We start from the raw sequence: 21,780 nt of genomic DNA, 5'->3' as shown, positions 1-21,780 counted from the left end.
GAACATAGTACAGCACAGTACAGGCCCTTCGGCCCACAATGTTGTGCCGACATTTTATTCTGCTCTAAGATCTATCTAACCCTTCCCTTCCACATAGCCCTCCATTCTCTATCATTCATGTCTATCTAAGAGTCTCTTAAATGTCCCTAATGTATCTGCTCCCACAACCTCTGCCGGCAATGCATTCCACGCACCCACCACTCTCTGTGTGTAAAAAAAAAACTTGCCCCTGACATCCCCCTTATATATTCCTCCAATCACATTAAAATTATGTCCCCTCATGTTAGCCACTGTCATCCTGGGGAAAATGTCTCTGACTGTCCACTCGATCTATGCCTCTTATCATCTTGTACACCTCTATCAAGTCACCTCTCATCCTCCTTCTCTCCAAAGAGAAAAGCCCTAATTCGCTCAACTTATCCTCGTAAGACATAAAAGCCAGAGAGCATAAACCACCAGACTCAAGGACAGCTTCTATCCCACTGTTGACTCTTGAGCAGACCTCTCATATGTTAAAGATGAACTCTTGATTTCCCAATCTACCTCATCCTGTCTCTTGCACCTTATTTGTCTACCTGCACAGCACTTTCTCTGTAAGTGCAACACTATATTCTGCATTCTGTTTTATTTTTACTTCCTCAATGTAATTATGTATGGCATGATCTGCCTGGATGGCACACAAGATAAAAGCTTTTCATTGTATCTCGATACATGTGACAATAATAAACCAATACACTCACCATCATCACTGTATGTGCAGAAGCACCTGTGCAAAGGGAATGAGAATTAAAGGGGAAGTAATGTATTTGTAGGATGGCCCTTAATTTTAAAGATTTCCTGGATAGTTGTTCATTTTAGTTTTGGACTTGTACTGCCTCATTTTTGTAGCGAAGTTAACAGACCTGCCTGTTCGTAAGGTGTCAGAGAGCTGTGAGTTTGAAAGCTCTGGATTCCAGTGGCTGAGCTGATCAAAGTACTTAGTAATGACTTGAATCCCACCTTGGCCTTTTTTAAGTGGTGGAAGCATGTGAGGTGAAGGAGATGGATGGAATCTGTCAGCAAACACTTGGAATTTGCAGCACAGATGGGGGCAATTCATCCTGTAATATACAGGCCAAGCAAAATAAAAATGGCTTTCCAACCTCATTGGAGACACGAGAGATTGCAGGTGCTGTAATCTGGAGAGAAAAACAAACTGCTGGAGGAACTTGGCAGCTCAGGCAGCGTCAGTGGAGGCAAGGGGATAGTTGATGCTTCAGGTCGAGACCTAGCATCAGGACTAAGGGTGTAGAGGGGAGATGGCCAGTATAAATAGGTGAGAGGGAGGGGAGGGGCGAGGCAGGGACTGGCAGATGACAGGTGGAACCAGGGGAGGAGGGCTATGAAGAGCAGAGGGACTCACGAGGGAGACAGGTGGAGATGGGAGACGGCAACTAGTGGTTGATGGGTAGAGACAGATAAGGAGAGAGCACCAAAAAGGTGGGGGAGAGGAGGGTGGAGGTGGAGATAGAGACTGGAAGGTGGTAAACGGAGACAGCAAAGGGCTGCAGATGTTAGAATCTGATAAGACAGGGAGGTGATAAGCGGAACCAGATGAGGGGGGGTGGGGGGGAGGTGGGCAGATAGAACCAGTTGTGAGAGTGGTTAGGAGACTCAGTAGGTATAGTTTGTGTGATTGATATGCAGGTGGGGGAGCAGAACAAAACTGTGTGACGGGGGTGAGGGACTGGGAGGGTGGGTGGACCAGAACGAGGCAGAAGGGAGTGCAGGCTACCTGAAGTTGGAAAACCCAATATACCTGGTGGAATATCAGTCTCATTATACTTCCCCACACTCACTTTGTAACCTTGTAAGTTACATCTTTCCATGCGCCTATCCAATTACTTCTTTAATGTGATGATTGTTTCAGCCTCCACCTGCCTCTTAGAAAATCCCCAGTCCCCACCCGCTTTTGAGAGAGAGTGTTTCCCTTGGAAACCCTTTAATTTCCTTGTCTCCATGCTGCCTTTTATTGATGTTCAATTAAGGTGGATGGGTTTGCCCTTTTTGCCCTGTTTTTGCCTTGCAATTTTATAAAAATCAGTCGACTCTGTTCTAAAGAAAAGAATCTCAATCCAGTTGACCTATTCTTAAAGCTGAACTTGTCATCCAAAGCTCCACCACCAAACAGAACCAGGGCAGCAGGTACATAAGACCATATCGTGCAGGTGCCCAATCCAAGTCACCTGCCACCCTTACGTGAAAATATATCGCCAGACCTTCATTGCTGGTGGATTTAAATCCCACAACCTCCTCTATGACAGCATTATTGGTATTGGTTTATTATTGTCACTTGTACTGAGGTACAGTGAAAAACTTGTCTTGCATACCGATCGTACAGATCAATTCATTACACAGTGTATTTGCATTGGGTTAGTACAGAGCGCATTGAGGTAGTACAGAGTGCATTGATGTAGTACAGGTAAAAACAATAACAGTACAGAGTAAAGTGCAGTGCAATAGGGTGCAAGGTCACAACAAGGTAGATCGTGATGTCATTATGGCAGTACCTTTGCAAAAAAGGGGTGCAGTGTTTCAAGCAAGTCTATCACCAGCTTCTCAAGGACATCCAAGGATCAGCTGTAAATGTTGGGCTTGCGAGAAATGGCCAGATCCTGAAAAATTAATGAAAGAGAACTTCCCTGAGGTTGTTATACATGCATCTAACTTGTGCCTGTGCTCTTTGCTTTATTGTTTGCTCTTCAGTTGAGGAAAGAGGCTGAGGTGAAGGGCCAGTACAAGATATCCTCCAAGTACAGTGCCACTGGTGACTACACCATGAAGTATGCCTTTGTAAAGGAGGCAGAAGAGCACTGTTTGCTACAGAGCAGCATCCCGATCTCGTGTCCAATGCGGCTCCTGCATGGAATGAAGGACGACGTGGTCCCATGGCAGAACTCCGTCAGGGTCGCGGAACAGCTGGAGAGTGACGATGTCGACATCATCCTCCGGAAGAACGGTGACCACCGACTGTCGCAGCCTGATGACTTGAAGCTGCTTGTCACCGTCATTGACGACCTTATGAAGAAGTTAACAAAAAAAGATCAGAAGTGACTAGCCCTGCCTTGGCACTCCGGTGAGCCGGGTTCAGTCCTGGCCTCGGGTCCTATTTGTGCGGAGTTTGCTTGTTCTCCATGTGACAGTGCCGATTCCCCTTACATGCTCCAGTTTCCTCCCACACCCCAAGGATGTGCTGGTAGGTTAGTTGGCTACTGTAAATGACCCCGAGTCTCAGTGGATTGGGGAGAACTGGGGTGGAGTTGATGAGCATGTAAGAGAAAACTGGTTACAGGGAAATAAGGAAATACAGGGAATGTGATTGATAGGATTGCTCTGAGAGCTGGCATGGACTTGAAGGGCCGAATGGTTTCCTTCTATGCCGTTAGAAAATATGAGAAAGCTATTGGTAGTTAATGTTAACTGCCTTGCTCCAGTAACTAGTGAGTAACCACGCATTGTAAGAGAGAATAAAGTAACCCACCAGTCACCAAAATGGAAGGAATGGCCCTGGATTAAGCAAAATGCTAGAAATGAAAGCCCTGCTACAGCCTAGAACTTTGAATAACTTTCAGTCAATTCTTGCATAAAGAAGTTTTACCATTTATTTACTTCTCAGTTTAAAAAAAAAACAGCTTCCTTGAACAAATTGGAAAAGGGACATAATATTTACAAGGTTCTTAAAATTCCTCTATTGGTGTGCTTTAGAAGAGGCCCTGAGCTAAGAGGCAGTTCTCTCCAGTGTGGTAAAAGGAACTACACTTCAAAAATACTTAATTGGTCATAAAGTGTTTTGGGGGAACCGGAGGTCATTTAATGGAGCTTTCTCAATACTATATCGGTCTCCGATCCCTGGATACCACTGTCATTTTATCTCTGCCATTTGTTTTAATTCATTGCAATGAGTTGCTGGACAATTTGAGGCTTTACTTGAGGAAACGGAGAATCATTAATCATTTCCTACTTTTCTGTTCAAAATAAGTAAGCACACTGAAAAAAAAATTAGCTGTGTGGGTTTGGAGTTCTGAGAGGTTCAAATGGCATTTGTGTTAACCCTTGGACTGAATTTCTGTCTTCAGCCTCTGTTCGATGATCTGGCAACACACAAAGCACTGGAGGAACTCAGCGGGTCAGGTCGCATCCATGGAGGGAAATGGACAGTTGACGTTTCGGGTCGAGACCCTTCATCTGGACTGAAAGAGGGGAGATGGTCAGTATAAAGAGGTGAGGGAAGAGGTGGAGCAAGAGCTGACAAGTGATAGGTGGATCCAGGTGAGGAGGGGGTGATAGGCAAATGAGGGAGGGGGGATAGTAGGAATGGCGCCAGAAGCTGGGAGGTGACGGGTGGAAGTGACAAAGGGCTGAAGATGATGGAATCTGATAGGAGAGGAAGGTGGAGCCTGGAATAAATGGACGGAGGGAGGGAGGTGGGGAGGGGAACCAGTGGGAGAGTGTGAGGGTGATGGGCAGATGGGGAGAGGAAAGAGACATGGTGATGGGGTTCGGGTGGATCAGGAGTGAGAGGAAAGGGACAGAGGGGGAGCAGAAACCGGAACCTGGAGAATTCAGTGTTCATGCCACCAGGTTGGAGACTACCCCGGTGGAATATGAGGTGCTTATCCTTTAATTTGCATTTAGCCTCAACTTGGCAGTGGAGGAGGCTGAGGACAGACGTGTCGGTGTGGGAATGGGAAGGAGAATTAAAATGGCTAGCAACTGGGAGATCCTGGCGGATGGAGCGAAGGTGCCCGGCGTAGTAGTCACCCAATGTGCGTCTGGTCTCACCGATCTGCATCTGGTGAGTTTTGTGTGTTGCTCCAGATTCCATCATCTGCAGTCTTCTGTCTTCGTGATAATCTGGCAAGCCCTTTATACATCCTGATAATCCATTTTTATCAAACTTTCATGAAATTGGGAGGGGGATTGTGATCCATGAGATGGTTACCAAACTGGTGAAAATTAAAATGTATCCCGTAATATTTTAAAAAGCTTACTGTGTGTGTATATGAAACTCTGTGACAAATTTAATAAAATGTAAGGGTGAATTTTCTCTTGGCAGTTGAATGTTCCTGCAGAACAGTTGGGAATATTTCTCCTTTCTAATCTGGCATTCAAGCTAATTCTATTTTATCTGTTCATAGCATTTGGCAAGGCCAGTATTTGCTATCTATCCATAACTACCCTTGAGAAGGTGGCATTGAACCAGTGCAGCCTTGCGGTGAAAGTACTTCCACAGTGCTATTTGAGTCAGTGGTTACAGGACGATGAAGGGATTGCCATATCAGGGTGGTGACTATAATCTGGAGTGATTCTTGCTGGTAGTGATGTGACATTCTAGATGGTTAGGTTGTTTATTTAGGAGGAGCCTTAGAAAATTGAAGATACTGATATCCATTTGGGAATTGAAAAATGCATAAAGCAAAATCTGAAATAAAATGTTGGAAATACTCAAGTTAGCATCAGTGGAGAGAGAAAAGGTGTTTTTATTTCAAGTTGATGACTATTCATCAGACCTAAAGTCAACTATAAACCACTTCCAAGTTGGAGCAAACAAATGTGAGGATATGTTGAAAGACCACAGAAGATAATGACAAAAGTCAATGGAAATGGGATGTAAAGAAGCTGAAGTTGGGTGTAAGCAGGAATAGCTATCTGCAATTGTTGAACTTTGTGTCGAGTCCTGAGGCTATAATACGTTCATTCAAAAGGTGAGGTGCAGTTCCTCAGGCTTGTTGGATTTGGAACAGTGTAGGAGACAGAGGACAGAAAGGTAATTAGGAGAATGGAATAAGTCGTGGGATTGAGTTTAAGAGCCACGAGGTAATGATACAGCTCTACAAAACTCTGGTAGACTACACTTGGAGTACTGTGTCCAGTTCTGGTCGCCTCATTATAGGAGGGATGCGGAAGCATTGGAAAGGGTGCAGAGGAGATTTAGCAGGATGCTGCCTGGATTGGAGAATATAGATTATGAGGAGAGACTAAGGGAGCTAGGGCTTTACTCTTTGGCAAGGAGGAGAATGAGGGGAGACATGATAGAGGTATACAAAATATTAAGAGGAATAGATAGACAGCCAGCGCCTCTTTCCCAGTGCACCAATGCTGAATACAAGAGGGTGTGGCTTTAAAGTAATGGGTGGGAAGTTCAAGGGAGATATCAGAGGGAGGTTTTCCACGCAGAGTGGTTGGTGCATGGAATGCGCTGCTGCGCTGTCTGGGGGTGGTGGAGGCAGATACGTTGGTCAAGTTCGTTAGATAAGCATATGGAGGAATTTAAAAATGGGATATGTGGGAGGAAGGGGTTAGATAGTCTTAGGTGTGGTTTAAACGTCAGCACAACATGGTGGGCCGAAGGGCCTGTATTGTGGTTCTATGGAATCATTTATGCTCCCTGGTATCACATTGCATGGTAGACTTGCTTCATGGCGAAAGAATCATTTTTTTTTACAAAGCCGGTGGTATTTATAACAACATTGGCTCTCCATTGTATGAATCATTAAGTGGTTGATTTGAACTGGGATGCTGAACATGTTTGCAAAGAATTCTATGGCAAATCTACACAGATACACTGAAGCTGATGTGCTTCAGTTGGTTCCTAGGAAATTGCACGTGACTGACTCTATGCAATAGATGTGACCTACTTAATTGCTTGTGTTAATATTACACTAAAGTTACAGATATTTCATTAATGATGGCCATAATTTGTGCCTGAACATATGGAGAAGTATTTTTACATAAGAGATGGTTAGTTTTTGTTGCATTTTACACTTTATTACTATTGATAGGTCTTAAAAATATTCTACAAAAAAGGGTACAGGGAAGTTCAACTACAAGCTTACTGAATTTCTCATGGAATTTTACTGGCCCTTTGTGCTGGTGCCAGTTCTCCTAAAGGATTTGCTTTTAAAATGTTTCATTATAAAATATTGATTATTTTCCCTTTTTAAAAGCTTCACAATTACAAAAGACGTGGCAGCAGAACTCCTGCAGATCAATGTGCCTTGAAAGCTTGAAGTGACAGCTACCAAGGCTCAAAATTGCCAACTTGTGCTTGACCTCCCTTGAGATGGCAGGAGAGTAACTCAATCCTGCTGCCACACATCCTGTAAGCTCCTGTTGATATTAGGCAAGGGTGCTTTTTGGGACCATCTCATTTTCCTTTCAGAGCATTCACCTCATTAAGCTTTGCTCTGGCAAACAGAAATCGGACAGTAGCCATTGCTCCCAGACCTTTCAGCAGAAAGGGTTAGTGCCCTAGAGAGAGGTAAAGTTAGAAAGCTGCTGCTTTGTGCATTAATGCAAAGTCATGGATCCTTCCTGTGGCAGATTCACTGTTGTCGGTTTACTGGGTCAAAGGAGGATTGGTGTTCTTACAAGACCACGACATGAATGCTCTTGCAATAGGAAAGCTAAAACACAAGGCTCAAAAGACACAAAATAGGCTTCAAGTTTTATTGTAACGATTTTGTGACATTATATGCTTTACTGAAACAATGCAGCACAGCAAGTAGTAAAATTGACAGTAAATGAATTGGACAAATTTTAGTAATGGCTGAAAATCTGAGCCACTTCTCCACAAAGGCATGATCATTCTTTGTGTTTTGTAAACAAAATGAACCCCTCAACCTTTTGCCTTCAAGGCTTAAAAAGGGCAGAAAGATCGAAGACAGTTGTGCACAAACCTGATCACAGTTAACACAGTCAGAACTATCTATGGACGGTTTCTCAGTTAAGAAGCATCTGTAATTTTTAACTATCAGGATTCATTGTTTCATATCATTAATTGCCTTGTTGAAAGAGTTTCAAATATCTCCACTTTGAGAAATCTGTTTGAAAAGCACCCTGGAATTGAACAATATAGTACAGTACAAAGCTGTGCCTTGACTCCCATCACCCTAATAATAGTTTAATGCCCCCACCACTGATGAGTCAGACACACACACACACACACACTCTGCTGTGACATACAACAATAGCAACCATCCATAAATTCACCATATGGTTGGACAACTGAATTGCTTTGAAATAGGTAGAATATAAAATACCTGTTCACAACAATTTTCACCTTTGCTGAAGGAGTGATCCTTAGCAGTTTTCCCTCAGATGGATTTGAACTCTGTTTTATAAATAAACCTGGATATTGTCCTTTCTGTTTAAGAAGGGTAACATGGAACACCATTGTCATATTCCCAGGTTTATTAGACTATACATGGTAAAAGCCAAACCATACATTATCCTGAAGTTTTGTGCATCGTAAATTAAATGGGATAATAAGATGGACAAGATCCTCATCTCTCGTCCCCTGTTGGCAAAGTAATGGTTGTAGGTAAGGCTGAGCAATGGCTGTTTGGTGACCTTGATGTTCAGAGTGGGTGTAGTTACAGTGCCACATTCACATTGATGCAAACACGTCTTGGATGCTCAACAGTCTGTCTCAACCTAGTGAACACATTCTAACTCTCGAAAGAATGAACATTAGCCTCAGATTTCACCAAATGAGGTAAGAACAAAACCACAATTTTAAAGTGTCACTGCTTGCTATGGCTAGAGTTTTGCACAGAGTCTTTCTGAGGTGAGAATTCGCCTGTGTTGCCCTGCATCCTTGTGTATGAATGGTGATGTACAATAGGTGGACAATGTGAACTAAACCCAGGCTGAGGTGCAGCATTTGCCCACTATTTGCCCTTTCTACAGCCCAATAACATGGACACCATTGGGTGGGATTTGGCCAGTGAAATTTTAAGATTGGCTAACACAGTTTGTTCCCAAGCAGCTGACTAACAACCCATCTGAAAGTAACAAGGTTGATATAACTCTACAGAGCGTACAGCACAAAAACACGGCAATCGATGCGACTAGCCCAACCCAGTGATTACTTGTTTCAAGTTAAATCAGTACAAGCCTGTATTCCCAGCTCTCTCTTCACTCTTCAGTACAGCAGTGCCACTCACCTCAGCTCCTTCCCAATGGAGGCAAGCTTCGCATTTCCACACCACACACAAAATGCTAAACGAACTCAGCAAGTCAGGCAGCATCTATGGAGGGAAACGAACAGTCGACGTTTTGGACTGAGACCCCTCATCAGACGACGCGCGTTCACATTTCCACACGAGATTTTTCTGAATTGCTATTTGATCTCATGCTGACTGCCTGTATTGATTGTTTCCAATTTTGCTCTTTCCAACTTAAACCATTTTAACAGCAAAATAATCACTTTATTTCTGATGTTCATCTGGATGAATGAGCTATACAATTGAGGGAAGTAGACTTACAACCAGCTACCTTTTGCTCAGCCGAAGGTTCACTGGCGCTACCTAGTGGTAGCAGCCACCCACTCCCATTGCCAACACTTCCAGAGATTTAGTCTCACTAAGATGCACCTTGTGATCCACAGATCCACCCTCTTCCATTTAGTGCCCCCTTCTCCTAACTCTCCACCTATGATGTCTATGAAATGATCTCACTACAAGCATCTGCAACTATGAAGTACCAAAAAAAAAGTTTCCAGTTTAATTAACTGGTTTTTTTCTTAAAAAAATAAACTTGAACAATTTCCTGAGCCAGCCAAGATCAGAATTTTCTGCTAGAAATTTAGGCACATTATAATTCCAACCCTAACCACAGGACGGAGATTTTATGCAGTGACATTCCATTTATGTCAGCAAATACTGTTTACTTCTTTTTAAAAGTTGAGTTTTGGCTAATCAATTAATGGGGGGGGGGGCGGGGGTTAACTGTTATTCCTGTCTTGATAAACAACACAGGGACTTTGTAAAGGATCCTTCTCTAACACTCCATACCTACGAATTTTGTATACACAAACGGTGTGGTGTACAATGGTGTGCTATAAATAGAGCAAGTACGTTGCTGTAAGAGATCCTACTGCAGAAAATGGCATTTGTCTGTCTCAGGCATTAAACACTCGTTTCTTTGGTTGGTAAATTATACTGTACATCCTGTAAATGTTGACAGTTGTGGGATTTCATGCAAAAATCATATCACCTGTCCCACAAAGAATAATTGCAAATATTAAAACAGAAATTACACATCTCAAACATCATGGAGCCCTAGATTACATTTCTAACCAGTGAATTCTTCAAAATTGTCATTAATGTCACTGCCTTTATTTGAAGTGATCCCTGTGGGTTGTGACTCCACCCATGCAATTATCAGACACACACCTGCCATTACTGTATAGCCATGAATGCCAAACAGCTACAAAGAGAAGCCTTTGTGAGTGGGGGCACAGACATCAAGTGTTGAGGGTCTAATGTATGGAATACACTGGAGATGCCCACTATGTGATATCATTACTGACCCATGTGGCCATCTCCCAGATAGGTTAATTTTCGCAGAGGCTGAGCTTCCCTAAACCTGAGGACATTAAATAGACCACAATGACAAATCATGGATTAACACCAACTCAGCACAAAAGCTGTAGGCAAAATTTAAACCCTGATGCAAACTATAAAGGAGCTTACAATGCAAAACACACAGTCCTAAAAACTGATCCTTTGGGAAAAATTCTTCAACTGGTTCACAGTATAACATGAAGGAGGGGGAGAGAATATTTCCAAGCAAAAGTAAAATTGCCTGGAAATTCAACCCCAATCTGCAGCAATGTCACGACACACAGTACAGCAGCATATTATACCCTACCCCGAAATTCAGTTCTGTAGAACTACCAACCAGGGATCAGTTTTTAGGACTCGTCTGCACATCGCGCAGGAATCAGATATAATCTGTGCGTGTGCCCCTGCAGTCTGTGCTAACTGAATGTAGAGTTTCCAGTACAGCGCAACCCAACTTCAATTCTAAACCATCAGCATAGAAAAGCACCAACTAAAGATTATGTTAATCATTATTTCATTATCCCCTTTGACAAGATTCAGGAATTAGCGCCAGTTTTGTGCTAGATCCCATATTGAGACTTCAACTTTTCCTGTGGTCACTGCAATCAACAAAGGATTCATCTCTGCCACTATTTTTGCAAGTTGGCTTTTCTGATCCCAGTTCCACTTTCTCCACTGTCTACGTTGTGGCTAAACCAATGCACTGGCTACAAGTTTCACCAAAGTTTCCAAAGCCAATGGTGCCCCACAGATTGGTCACCAGAACTCAAAGAAAAATAAGCTACGATCAATCTTTGGGTTACACTCGATTCGTTATACTCGATTCTTGACCTCCGACAGGCAGGATACAATGTCAATCCACCACCTAGACCAATATACCAATAGACAAACACTTTTTCTTTGTGGCTTTCCATTAGCAAGGCAGTGACGAAACACAAAAAGGCTATTTTGCTTTTAGTCAGTGATAGTTTCCACTTTTGCCGCCACAGCCTGACTTTATTCTAAAATCTGTGCAGAAAAGTCGAGTTCTTCAAACTCAAGCAGCCTCTTGAAAGTAAAATTGTAAAACCAGATGACGATTAAAAGATTGGGGACCAATCAACACTGGAGAAGCCAACATCTCAGCACCACACTGTCTGTCTTGAGCTGAAGGTCCATGCAATGTGGCAAGGATCAACAACAAAAACTTGTTGTTTGAAATGCAAGACGAGGCAGCCCTTGGGCGTACGTGTCGCAACTGGCTCCACTGCCTCTGGAGCTTGCTCGCAACTGCCCTGCAAATCCTGTTTCTCTTCCTTTGGAGTCAAAGGAACGAGCCTCAGATGATGGAGGCACCAAGTGTGCAGTGCAGTTGCTTCTCCTGTACATTAGCTCCACCTGGGCTTAGAACACGTAGATCTTGTCTCTCGGTACACCATCCAGGTCTTCATCCAGGGTCAGCAAGATCTGAGGAAGAGACACATTAAAACTCACAAGGATAATACGAGAACTAGGTGGTTATAATTACCAGGAGAGACTGAACACGCTGTGGCACATCGCTAGGAATTAGAAAACAGAAGGGTGACCCAACAAAGATCATTTGGATCATTAAAGGTTTTAGACTGAGGTCAGAGAACAGATTCCACTTGTGGGAAACCAAGGACTGTACATGTAATACGGTTGCTGATAAATGTAATAGATAGTTGCTAATAAATGCAATTTTACAAGAATGTTGCCAAGACTTTTACGAGAATGTTGCCAGGACTCCAGGGACTGAGTTCTAGGGAGAGGTCGGACAGGCTAGGACTTTATTCCTTGGAATGTAGGTGTATAAAATCATGAGGGGCATAGATAGGGTGGATGGACACAGTCTTTTTCCCAGGGAAAGGGAATCAAAAACTGGAGGGAATAGGTTTAAGGTGAGAGGGGAAAGATTTAAAAGGGACCTGAGAGGACAACTTCTTCATGCAGAGGGTGGTGGGTACATGGAACAAGCTGCCAGAGAAAGTGGTTGAGGCAGGTACAATAAAGACATTTAAAAGACATTTGAGTAAGTACATGGATAGGAAAGGTTTACAAGGATATGGGCCAAATGGAACTAGCTTAGGTGGGCACCTTAGTCAGCATGGATGAGTTGGGCTGAAGGGCCTGTTTCCGTGCTGTATAACCCTATGACTCTAAAGGGGCTGTTTCAGCGTTATGAAGAGAATGTGCAAACACCACACCACAAGCAAGGTCAGAAAGGAAACCAGGTTTCGAGAGCTGTGAAGCATCAGTACTAACTTCTGCATCACTGAGCTACCCTGGGCTGAAAAGGGGTGGGAGAAAGCTTGTGATAAACAGCTCAGACAAGTTGGGGCAAATGGCCTGTGAGCTCACTGATCTATGTAATTAAGAGCAAAATGGTGTAAGTACAGGATTAAATTCACCAGTCCCATTTCCTCACTGGAGGTGTGCTTGAGCAGTGTGTGTGGAGAGCTGGACCTGTGGCCCTGCCTCAGATCTACACTCCCTTTGAGCACAGAACCCCCACCAGGAAGAAGTATCAGTTTACTACACGATTCTACAGAAGGGATCAAATATGTAGGAAGAGCCAGGCTTGTCTTAAATACCCACTACAATCCAGCATTAAATGTGTATAAAATCATGAGGGGTGTAGGTAGGGTGAATGCTCTCAGTCTTTTCCACAGAATTGGGGAATCAAGAACTAGAGGGCATAGGTCTAAGGTGAGAGGGAAAAGATTTAATAAGATATCTTTATTAGTCACATGTACATCGAAACACACAGTGAAATACATCTTTTGCATAGGGTGTTCTGGGGGCAGCCCGCAAGTGTTGCCACACTTCCGGCACCAACATAGCATGCCCACAACTTCCTAACCCGTACGTCTTTGGAATGTGGGAGGAAACTGGAGCACCCGGAGGAAACGCACACAGTCACGGGGAGAACGTACAAACTCCTTACAGGCCGCGGCCAGAATTACCCGGGTCGCTGGTGCTGTAATAGTGTTACACTAACCATTACACTACCGTGCGTGCCTTAAGGGGCAACTTTTTATAGAGATAGAGAGGGATAGAGGGAGAAACACAAAGGGTGGTATCAGCTGCCAGAGGAAGAGGTTGAGGCAGGTATAATCACAACTTTTAAAAGACAATTGGGCAGATACATGGGTTGGAAAGGTTTAGAAGGTTATGGGCCAAACGCTGGCAAGCTAGCTTGGATGGGGCATCTTGGTCAGCATGGACCAGTCAGGCCGAAGGGCCTGTTTCTGTGCTGTAGGACTCTACGACATTCTAACTCAGACAGATGACAAGGTGGCAGGTGTCTGAAATGGAAAGGATGACACTGGATCAGGAAAGGGAACTCATCTGGGAGAGGAGGCGGATTCTACAAGTAACCAACCCACTGCTCAGCCTGAAGTGGGAGGGTGGATGTGGAGACACTCTGGGAAAAGTCACTGGATTAAGTGGGTGTCTACCATAGTTTAGGAAAATGACAGGCTCTTTGGGAGTTGGTGTAAACTCAGGCCAGAGGTTCAATCCACTGCTCCCACCCCAGGGCGGTGAGAATGTCATGTCTGCAGAGCCGAGCTAAGCTGTGGCCTGTAATTCGGGAGGTTTCAGTCAGCTGAAGTTCTCCAGTGTGTGGTACTTGAGAGTGGTTGCAGTCACCGGCCTGGTCACAGTTCAGCTTGATGGGCACAGGATTAACAACCACCATTGAAAAAAAAGCAGAAAATGGTGGAAACACTGAGCACCTGTGGGGAAAGAAACAGATTACGTTGCCGGTGAATTATCTGTTACAACTCAGGTCATTGGCCTGAAACGTTAGCTCCCTCCACAGAAGCTGCCTGGCCTGCTGGGTACAGGTTGTCCCTGGGTTACGAATACCCGGCACATACATATGAAGGGGTGTTTAGGAGTCTGGCAGGATGGATGGGGAGAGATTTACTGGCTGCTGAGGGACTGCAGGTATCTTTGCCCAGTGGGAACAGGGCATTTCTGTGTGGATTCTTTCCCCCCCGTCTCTGAGCCACAACATTTGGGGGCTGGGTCAAGCCCCGCAGAGCCAGGAGCGCTGAGCAGGCTCATTCGCTCACTCAGTCAGTGAGGCCGTCTGATGGCCACCCTCCTGCGCCAGCTCACCCTCCTGTCACCGCTGTTCCTGTGATCCTCTCCCACACACCGTTTCTGTTCATCTCCAACCTATGACCATTTCGGATTACGAACAGTTCTCGGGAACAGAACCCGGCCGTTACCCCAGGACAGCGTGAACTTCCAAAGTTTTCTGTTTTTATTTCAGATCTAGAGCATCTATGGCATTTTTGCTTTTGTTGGAAGCTTGAGAGAGAACGCTGAACAGCAAGAAACTCACAAACATCCCCAGATTGTACCAATGGCAGCAGAGTGTTTGTGAACAGAGCTCAGGAATCACTCAGTCTAAGTCTGATTAGAGTGTGTCAACCACCAGTCACTTTCCCCTCTGTGACTAACCGCTTCACTCACACTGGGCTTTTTCCATTCTCCTCATCCTAGAGCTAGCTCTGCAGCTTGATGTGACACCCCAAGATGTAACAGGATCTACAGACGTTACCCACCATGAAAGGTTCCAAGAGATGTGTGGGCACAGCACAAAGGCCAAAGCTCAACGATTGAACAGGTTGGTAAACAAAGCCTATGGATAGAATACAGCACAGGAACAGGCCCTACAGCTCACTATGTTGTTCCGAACTAATTAAATTAGTAATTAAATGCCTAACTGAACTAATCTCTTTAGCCAACACAATCCCTCCATTTCCTGCACATCCATGTGCCTACCCAAGAGCCTCTATTGTATTGGGGTCCACCACCACCCCTGCCAGCAAATTCCAGGCACCCACTACTCTCTGTGTAAAATACTTGCCCATGTGTCTACTTTGAACTTACCCCCTCTCACCTTAAATGCATGCCCTCTGGTATTAGGGATTTCAACCCTGGGAAAAAGATACCAGCTGTCTATCTATGCCTCTCATAATCTTATAAACTTCTATCAGGTCTCCCTTCAGCCTCCACCGCTCCAGAGAAAACAACCCAAGTTTATCCAGCCTCTCCTTATAGCACATGCCTCTAATCCAGGCAGCATCCAAGTAAACCTCTTCTGCACCCTCTCCAAAGCCTCCAAAAGATAGGCAGTCCATTTTACGTTTGCTTTTTTGTTTGAGTTTTTCCAGTAGAGCAGTTAAACCATTTGCAACAACAACCAAAAACTATAAAACACATTTAAAATAGTAGAATATTGTGTGCATTTCTGGTCACCCCATTACAGGAATGATGTGGAGGTTTTGGAGAGGGTGCAGAAGAGGTTTAGCAGGATGCTGCCTGGATTAGAGGGTATGAGCTACAAGGAGAGGTTGGACAAACTTGGGTTGTTTTCTCTGGAGCGTTTAAGGCTGAGGGGAGACCCGACTTAAGTTTATAAAATTATGAGAGGCACAGATAGGGTAGACGGTCAGTCTTTTTTCCCAGGGTAAACATGTCGTACTAGAGGACATGCATTTAGATGCCTGGAACAGGCTGCCGGGGGAATGGTGGAAGCAGATACGATAGTGGTGTTTAAGAGGCTGTTGGGCACATGACTATGCAGGGAATGGAGGGAAATTGTTCAAGTGCTGGAGGAAGAGATTTAGTTTAATTCGTCATCGTGTTCGGCACAGACATGGTGGGCCAAAGGGCCTGTTCCTGTGCTGTACTGTTCTATGTCAGCTGCCCACAGGAGAATTCCCAACATTTGACATTGAGACTCATAAAGGAGGCTTTGGGGAGACGGACGAAAACTCGGTTGTGCAGCAGTAGAGTGGAGAAGGTTACTCACAAGGAAAGAGCCGAAGAGTGCGATGGAGGACAAAAAGTGCCAAATGTCATGATCATCAAAGAACTGGAGCAGGATGCATTCCCGGTTGTGCTCTCTGGACTCGGCAGGAGTTTTCTTTACCATAGGAAAGGAAGCAGAACTTTACTCAGAATGTTAAACGAGCTGCAATTGTAGTTATAGCAATTAAATAACAATAACGTGCATTTATCTTCAACCGTAAATGAACCAATGGTATATTATTGACCCAAAGGCATAATAATCCACAGCATATTATTGATTCCAGGTCGAGCAAGATTGCGAGGGAAAATGACCTAAGGATTCGTCAAGTGCAGAGAGGGGAAGGGGTCATTTAGTGTACGACACTGGGTGCTCGCGATATGGAGAACCCAAAGGCAGATTGGACATCCGCTCTGCAGAAGACCCACGTTCAAATCGCAAGAGTGACCTTAAGCTTCCAATCTCCTGTCACCTTGATTTCCCATCCCACTCTCACACCAACCTTGTATCCTTAGTCTCCCACATTACTCCAATGAGGCCCGACGTAAGCTCGAGGAACAGCACCTCATCTATTACCTGTGTACATTACAGCTATCTGGACTTCACAATGAAAATCAACAATTTTAGGTAACCCTTTTTTTCCCCTCTCTATGGATATGGCTGTCTCAGTTAGTTTCATTTTCCTCTTCTGTTCTCAATTGTCATTATTTAAAGTAATTGTTACCTTGACAACTTTGGTGGTCGTTCTAACACAGACGTTCCCTCTGTTCTATCCACCCCCTCCCTGCAAACTTAAAACACACTCATCTTCTCACTTTTCCAGTCCTAATGAAGGACCTTGACCCAAAACACTGACTGTTTCTCTCCCCACTGATGCTGCCCGACCTGCTGAGTGGTTCAGTTTTCATTCCTGATATTTTAGGGCCTTGGAATCTTAAAGCACAGATGCCCGTAGTGGAGCAGTTAAACTTAGGGAGGATCAAGAATCGGAAGGGCACAAGAGGTTGTGAATGGTTGTAAGGCTGGTGGAGATTGTAGAGAAAGGGATGCGTGAAGGGACTTGAAAACAAGGATGAAAATTTCAAAATGACTAACGTTATATTCCGATTCAGGGCACAGATGGGGGGGAAGGTGTGCAGTCTTCTTCCCAGGGAAAGGGAATCAAAAACTAGAGGGCATAGGTTTAAAGTGAGAGGGGAAAGATTTAAAAGGGACCTGAGAGGCAACTTCTTCATGCAGAGGATGGTATGTACATGCAACGAGCTGCCAGAGGAAGTGGTTGAGGCGGGTACAATAACAACATTTAAAAGACACTTGGACAGGTACATGGATAGGAAAGGTTTAGAGGGATATGGGCCAAACGAGGGCAAATGGGACTAGCTTATTTGGGCATCTTGGTTGGCATGGACGAGTAGGGCCGAAGGGCCTGTTTCCATGCTTTATGACTCTATATAGAAGTGTCGGCAAATAATAAGCTACAAAAACACAATGGACCAGGTATTCTCTGGTGAGAGGAAGGTTGTGGCATTAATGGTCTGTCATCAGAATCAAGTTCTGATAGTGTAAGCGAGGAAGAAAGAAGTCCAGGGTGCTATAGAACTAAAATGGCAGACTGACTTAACAAGCAATGATCTTACCTGCCATGTGCTGAGACCTTGAAAGAAGAAGAACAGAGCAAAACCCCAGACCACAGCCGTACAGATAATGCAAATCAGTGGAATCGGTCTGATCCGCTCACCACTCCTTAACTGGGGACACAAACAGCAAACAGTCATTAAATCACGAAAACCAGCCTTCTCTCCACTGACCCTGTCTACACTCCCCACTGCCTCGGGAAAGCAGCCAAAGTAATCATGGACCCCTCCCACCCCAGTCATTCGCTCTTCTCCCTTCCATCCGGCAGAAGGTACAAAAACTTGAGAATACATACTACCAGGCTCAAGGACGGCTTCCATCCCACTGTTATCAGACTCTTGAATGGACCTCTTGTACGAGAGAGTTGAACTCGATCTCTCAATCCACCTCGTCGTGGTGGAGAAACAAAGGACTGCAGATGCCGGAATCTAGATGAAAAACACGATGATGCTGGAGGAACTCAGCGGGCCAGGCAGCATCCGTGGAGGAAAGCAGGCGGTCAACGTCCTGGGTCAGGAGCTCCTGAAGAAGGGTCCTGACCCAAAATGTTGACAGCCTGCTTTTCTCCACGGATGCTGCCTGGCCCGCTGAGTTCCTCCAGCATCATCGTGTTTTTCACCTCATCATCGCCCTTGCACCTTATTTCTCTGCCTGCACTGCACTTTCTCCATAACTGCAACACTATAGTCTGCATTCTGTTATTATTTTTCCTTTTGTCCTACCTCAACATACTTGTGTTTGGAATTATCTGTATGGATGGCACGCAAAGTTTTTTTCACTGTATCTCGGCACATGTGACTATAATAAACCAATTACCAAATGCCCACAGCTTGGAAAAAGAACAGTCAACCGACTTTACTCTGCTGTAACATCACTCCAAAGCAAACTACATCACAATATTGTTTTCTGAGGTGCCTCATTCTCCACCAGGCACACGGGAAATCTGATGAGAGGAAGACTTATGTAAGGATCATTGGGGCTGTGGCTATCTGTGGCGACAGAAGCTGGTGGATTGCCTGTCCATTGCCCCCATCCACTGAAGCTGCTGTGTTTGGTGTTTGAAAACCACCCTTAATTTACTAAGTAGAAATATGATCAGGAGCACCCCGAGCCCATTCTGACGTTCAATTAGATCATGGCCAAAATAAAGAAACTCCGCTTCCCCTCCCCCTCCCACCAATCCTCTTATCCCGATTCCCAAAAATCCATCAGTACTGAATATACTCAACAATTGATCATTACAGTTCTCTCAGGCAGAGGATTCACAACACTCAGCTTTCTGAAATTTCTCATCTCAGACCTGCATGTTTGCCCCAATCCTGACGCTCCAACTCCTAGTTCTAAAAATGTTCTAAAGACGTATTCTTTCCCCGCACCCACCCCATCACTGGGTTTTCCTGCATCACATTCCAGTAAGATAAGATATCTTTATTAGTCACATGTACATCAAAACACACAGCGAAATGCATCTTTTGCATAGAGTGTTCTGGGGGCAGCCCGCAAGTGTTGCCACGCTTCCAGTGCCAACATAGCACGCCCACAACTTCCTAACCCGTATGTCTTTTGGAATGTGGGAGGAAACCCACGCAGACACGGGGAGAACGTACAAACTCCTTACAGACAGCGGCAGAATTGAACCCGGCTCTCTGGTGCTGTAATAGCATCACGCTAACCGCTACACTACCATGTCCGTCCCTGGATCTCTGACAATCCCAACCCTCAAGCTCCCATTTGTCTACAACAGCAGCACAAGGTCTTTTACGTGCTTAATGTTTTTCCCTGTTCTTTCCAGAGAGGTACGTCATCTGCTCGATGCTCTCCTGTGTTGAAGATCAAATGTGAACTAATAGGTTTCAGCTTAAACCCATCATTATTATTAATCAAAATTAAAATACTGAGCTAGGTAATCAATTGCACCAGCTTCTCATCAGATGAGTTGATTAAAATTAATCCTGTAGAATAAGGTTGAACAGAAATTAACTACAGGTCAGATAGACTTAAAAGAGAAAAAACGATTTTGTCTTTAACCTAATTTTAAAAAGCAGAGATAATGACTGCATCTACAATTTAATTCTCAGAGTGATAGTCTAATCTAGGGATCTTGAATAGAGGGTTGAACACGAAATCACCAACACACCATTCAATAGCATGGATCAACACAACCCAGAAAATGTCAATTGCCCTGGGAATGTGCCCAAGGAGCACTGCCTACTTCAGCAGTTTGCTTCACTTTTCCTAGAATGTAGTGAGATAATATTTCCTTTACCACTGATACAGATTGGGTGCAGTGTGTACCATCCACAGCATGCACTGCAGTTACTTGCTCAGGCTACTCAGCAGTATCACCCATATCCACGACCTCTACCGGCAGCAAGGACAAGAGCAACAGGAACCTCACCACCAACAGGTTCCCCTCCAAGTCACACACTACCCTTGGAAACAGATCACCAATCCTTCACCATCACTGGGTCAAAATCCTGGAACTCCCTCCCCAGCAGCACCTTCACCCAAAGGCTGCAGCAGTTCAAGGTCACCACCACTTTCTCAAGAGCAACTGGGGATGGGCAATAACTGCTGGCCTTGCCAACAACACCCAGGTCCCAACAATGAATCATAAACAAATAAATCTATTCAATATGGAATTCAGGTGAAATTTGCTTATCTGGAGAAGGGGAACCTGGTCCCACATGGAGAGGTTGAGGCAAATTGTATAGGTCCATTAAAAGGGAAATGGCCGAGCCCAGGAGCGGAGGGGGATAGAAAAATTGTCGACAAGGTTGGATGAAGAGAGGTGGATAGAAGCTGATGTGGAGCATGACCCCTGGAACAGATTTGTTGGGCTGAATGGCTTGTTTCTGAGCTCTAAAAACTTAGTTTAAAAAAAACTTTATAAGCTGTACTCTTACCTTCATGATGATGTAAAAAGCAAAATATAGCAGCAAGTTGCAGATTCCAATTGCCAGCAGGTAGGAGGCAAAATCTTTGGGTCTTAGAATAAGCCCATACGCAGCTCTGAAAAATAAACCCAGCTCAGTCCAGCTCATACCACGTTAAGGCAGGAGGGGCACCTCAACACAACGCAACCTGTTGAACAACCATCACCCCAAGGTTTCCACAGCTTCCTCACACAATTACGTCAAAAAGACAGGGTCACCACCCGGAGCCCAGAAGCTAACCATAAGCTACTAACCATCGCAACACACACAAAGTGCTGGGGGAACTCAGCAGGTCAGGCAGCATCTCTGGAGAGAAATAAACAGTCGACGTTTCGGGTCAAGACCCTTCATCAGGACTGGAAAGAAAGAGGGCAGAAGCCAGAATAATGTGGTTGGGGCAGGGGGAGGAGCACAGGCTGGCAGGGGATAGGTGAGTCAATGTGAGGGGGGGGGTGGGGGAAGGGGGAAGATGCAAGAAGCTGGGAGGTGATAGGTAGAGGCCAAGGGCTGAAGGAGAAGGAATCCAGTAGGAGAGGGCAGTGGACCATGGAATAAAGGAGGTGGGGAATAGATGGGCAGCTCATGAGGGTGGGGAAGGGAAAGAGGGGGCCACAGGAATGAGGAAGACATGGGGGTGGGGGGGAGAAAGAGGGGAAGGGTTACCGGAGATGGTGAGTTGAAGAACCACAGAGACACAAAAGCTGGACTGATTTCTGATCAGGTATCCGCAGTGTCAGAGGACCTGCCTTTTGGACATTGAACCACCTTCCATCTCATGTACAAGATCTCTGACAGTACTTAAAGAGCAGAGTCCTCCCTAGTACCCTGGCCAAAATGTACCTGTCAACCAACATCACTAGAACAGATTGGTTAATTTCTCAATGCTGTTTCTTGGAGCTTGCTGTGCACGCTTGCCCACTGTAATCCCACATTATCAATGTACTTGTGGTTGTGAAAGGACACACAGTTTTCTCTGTGTGGGGAACATCTGCAG

At 44.8% G+C, this 21,780-nt stretch overlaps 2 protein-coding genes across 11 annotated transcripts in view; one reads left to right on the top strand and one right to left on the bottom strand.

The window, feature by feature from the left end:
- Positions 1-21,780, top strand: part of LOC127583604 (palmitoyl-protein thioesterase ABHD10, mitochondrial-like) — a 55,164-nt gene that overhangs the window by 17,671 nt on the left and 15,713 nt on the right. For 2 of the 8 annotated variants that reach the window (XR_007958280.1, XR_007958276.1), the window contains 3 exons: positions 2,746-4,834; positions 14,904-15,027; positions 16,502-17,750. Coding sequence is in view for 1 of the 8 variants with exons in the window: in XM_052039732.1 (XP_051895692.1) it covers positions 2,746-3,093 (348 nt within the window). In the remaining 7 variants the exon portion in view is untranslated. Of the gene's footprint in view, positions 1-2,745; positions 5,600-14,903; positions 15,028-16,501; positions 17,751-21,780 lie in introns of those variants that run through there. The other 6 variants (XR_007958278.1, XR_007958274.1, XR_007958277.1 and 3 more) reach the window with 6 other exon arrangements.
- The window catches only part of sidt2 (SID1 transmembrane family, member 2), an 85,032-nt gene continuing 70,726 nt past the window's right edge, over positions 7,475-21,780 (bottom strand). The window contains exons 23-26 of one of the 3 annotated variants that reach the window (XM_052039730.1): positions 20,757-20,862; positions 17,853-17,963; positions 16,219-16,332; positions 7,475-11,834 (exon numbers count right to left, since the gene is read on the bottom strand). In XM_052039730.1, coding sequence (XP_051895690.1) covers positions 11,772-11,834; positions 16,219-16,332; positions 17,853-17,963; positions 20,757-20,862 — 394 coding nt within the window. In that variant the 3' untranslated portion in view covers positions 7,475-11,771. Of the gene's footprint in view, positions 11,835-15,812; positions 16,333-17,852; positions 17,964-20,756; positions 20,863-21,780 lie in introns of those variants that run through there. The other 2 variants (XM_052039729.1, XR_007958273.1) reach the window with 2 other exon arrangements.

This window comes from Pristis pectinata, chromosome 27 (genome assembly GCF_009764475.1).
Source record: "Pristis pectinata isolate sPriPec2 chromosome 27, sPriPec2.1.pri, whole genome shotgun sequence".
In the NCBI taxonomy this organism is placed as follows: Eukaryota; Metazoa; Chordata; class Chondrichthyes; order Rhinopristiformes; family Pristidae; genus Pristis; species Pristis pectinata.
This window is presented reverse-complemented; position numbering and strand designations above follow the sequence as displayed.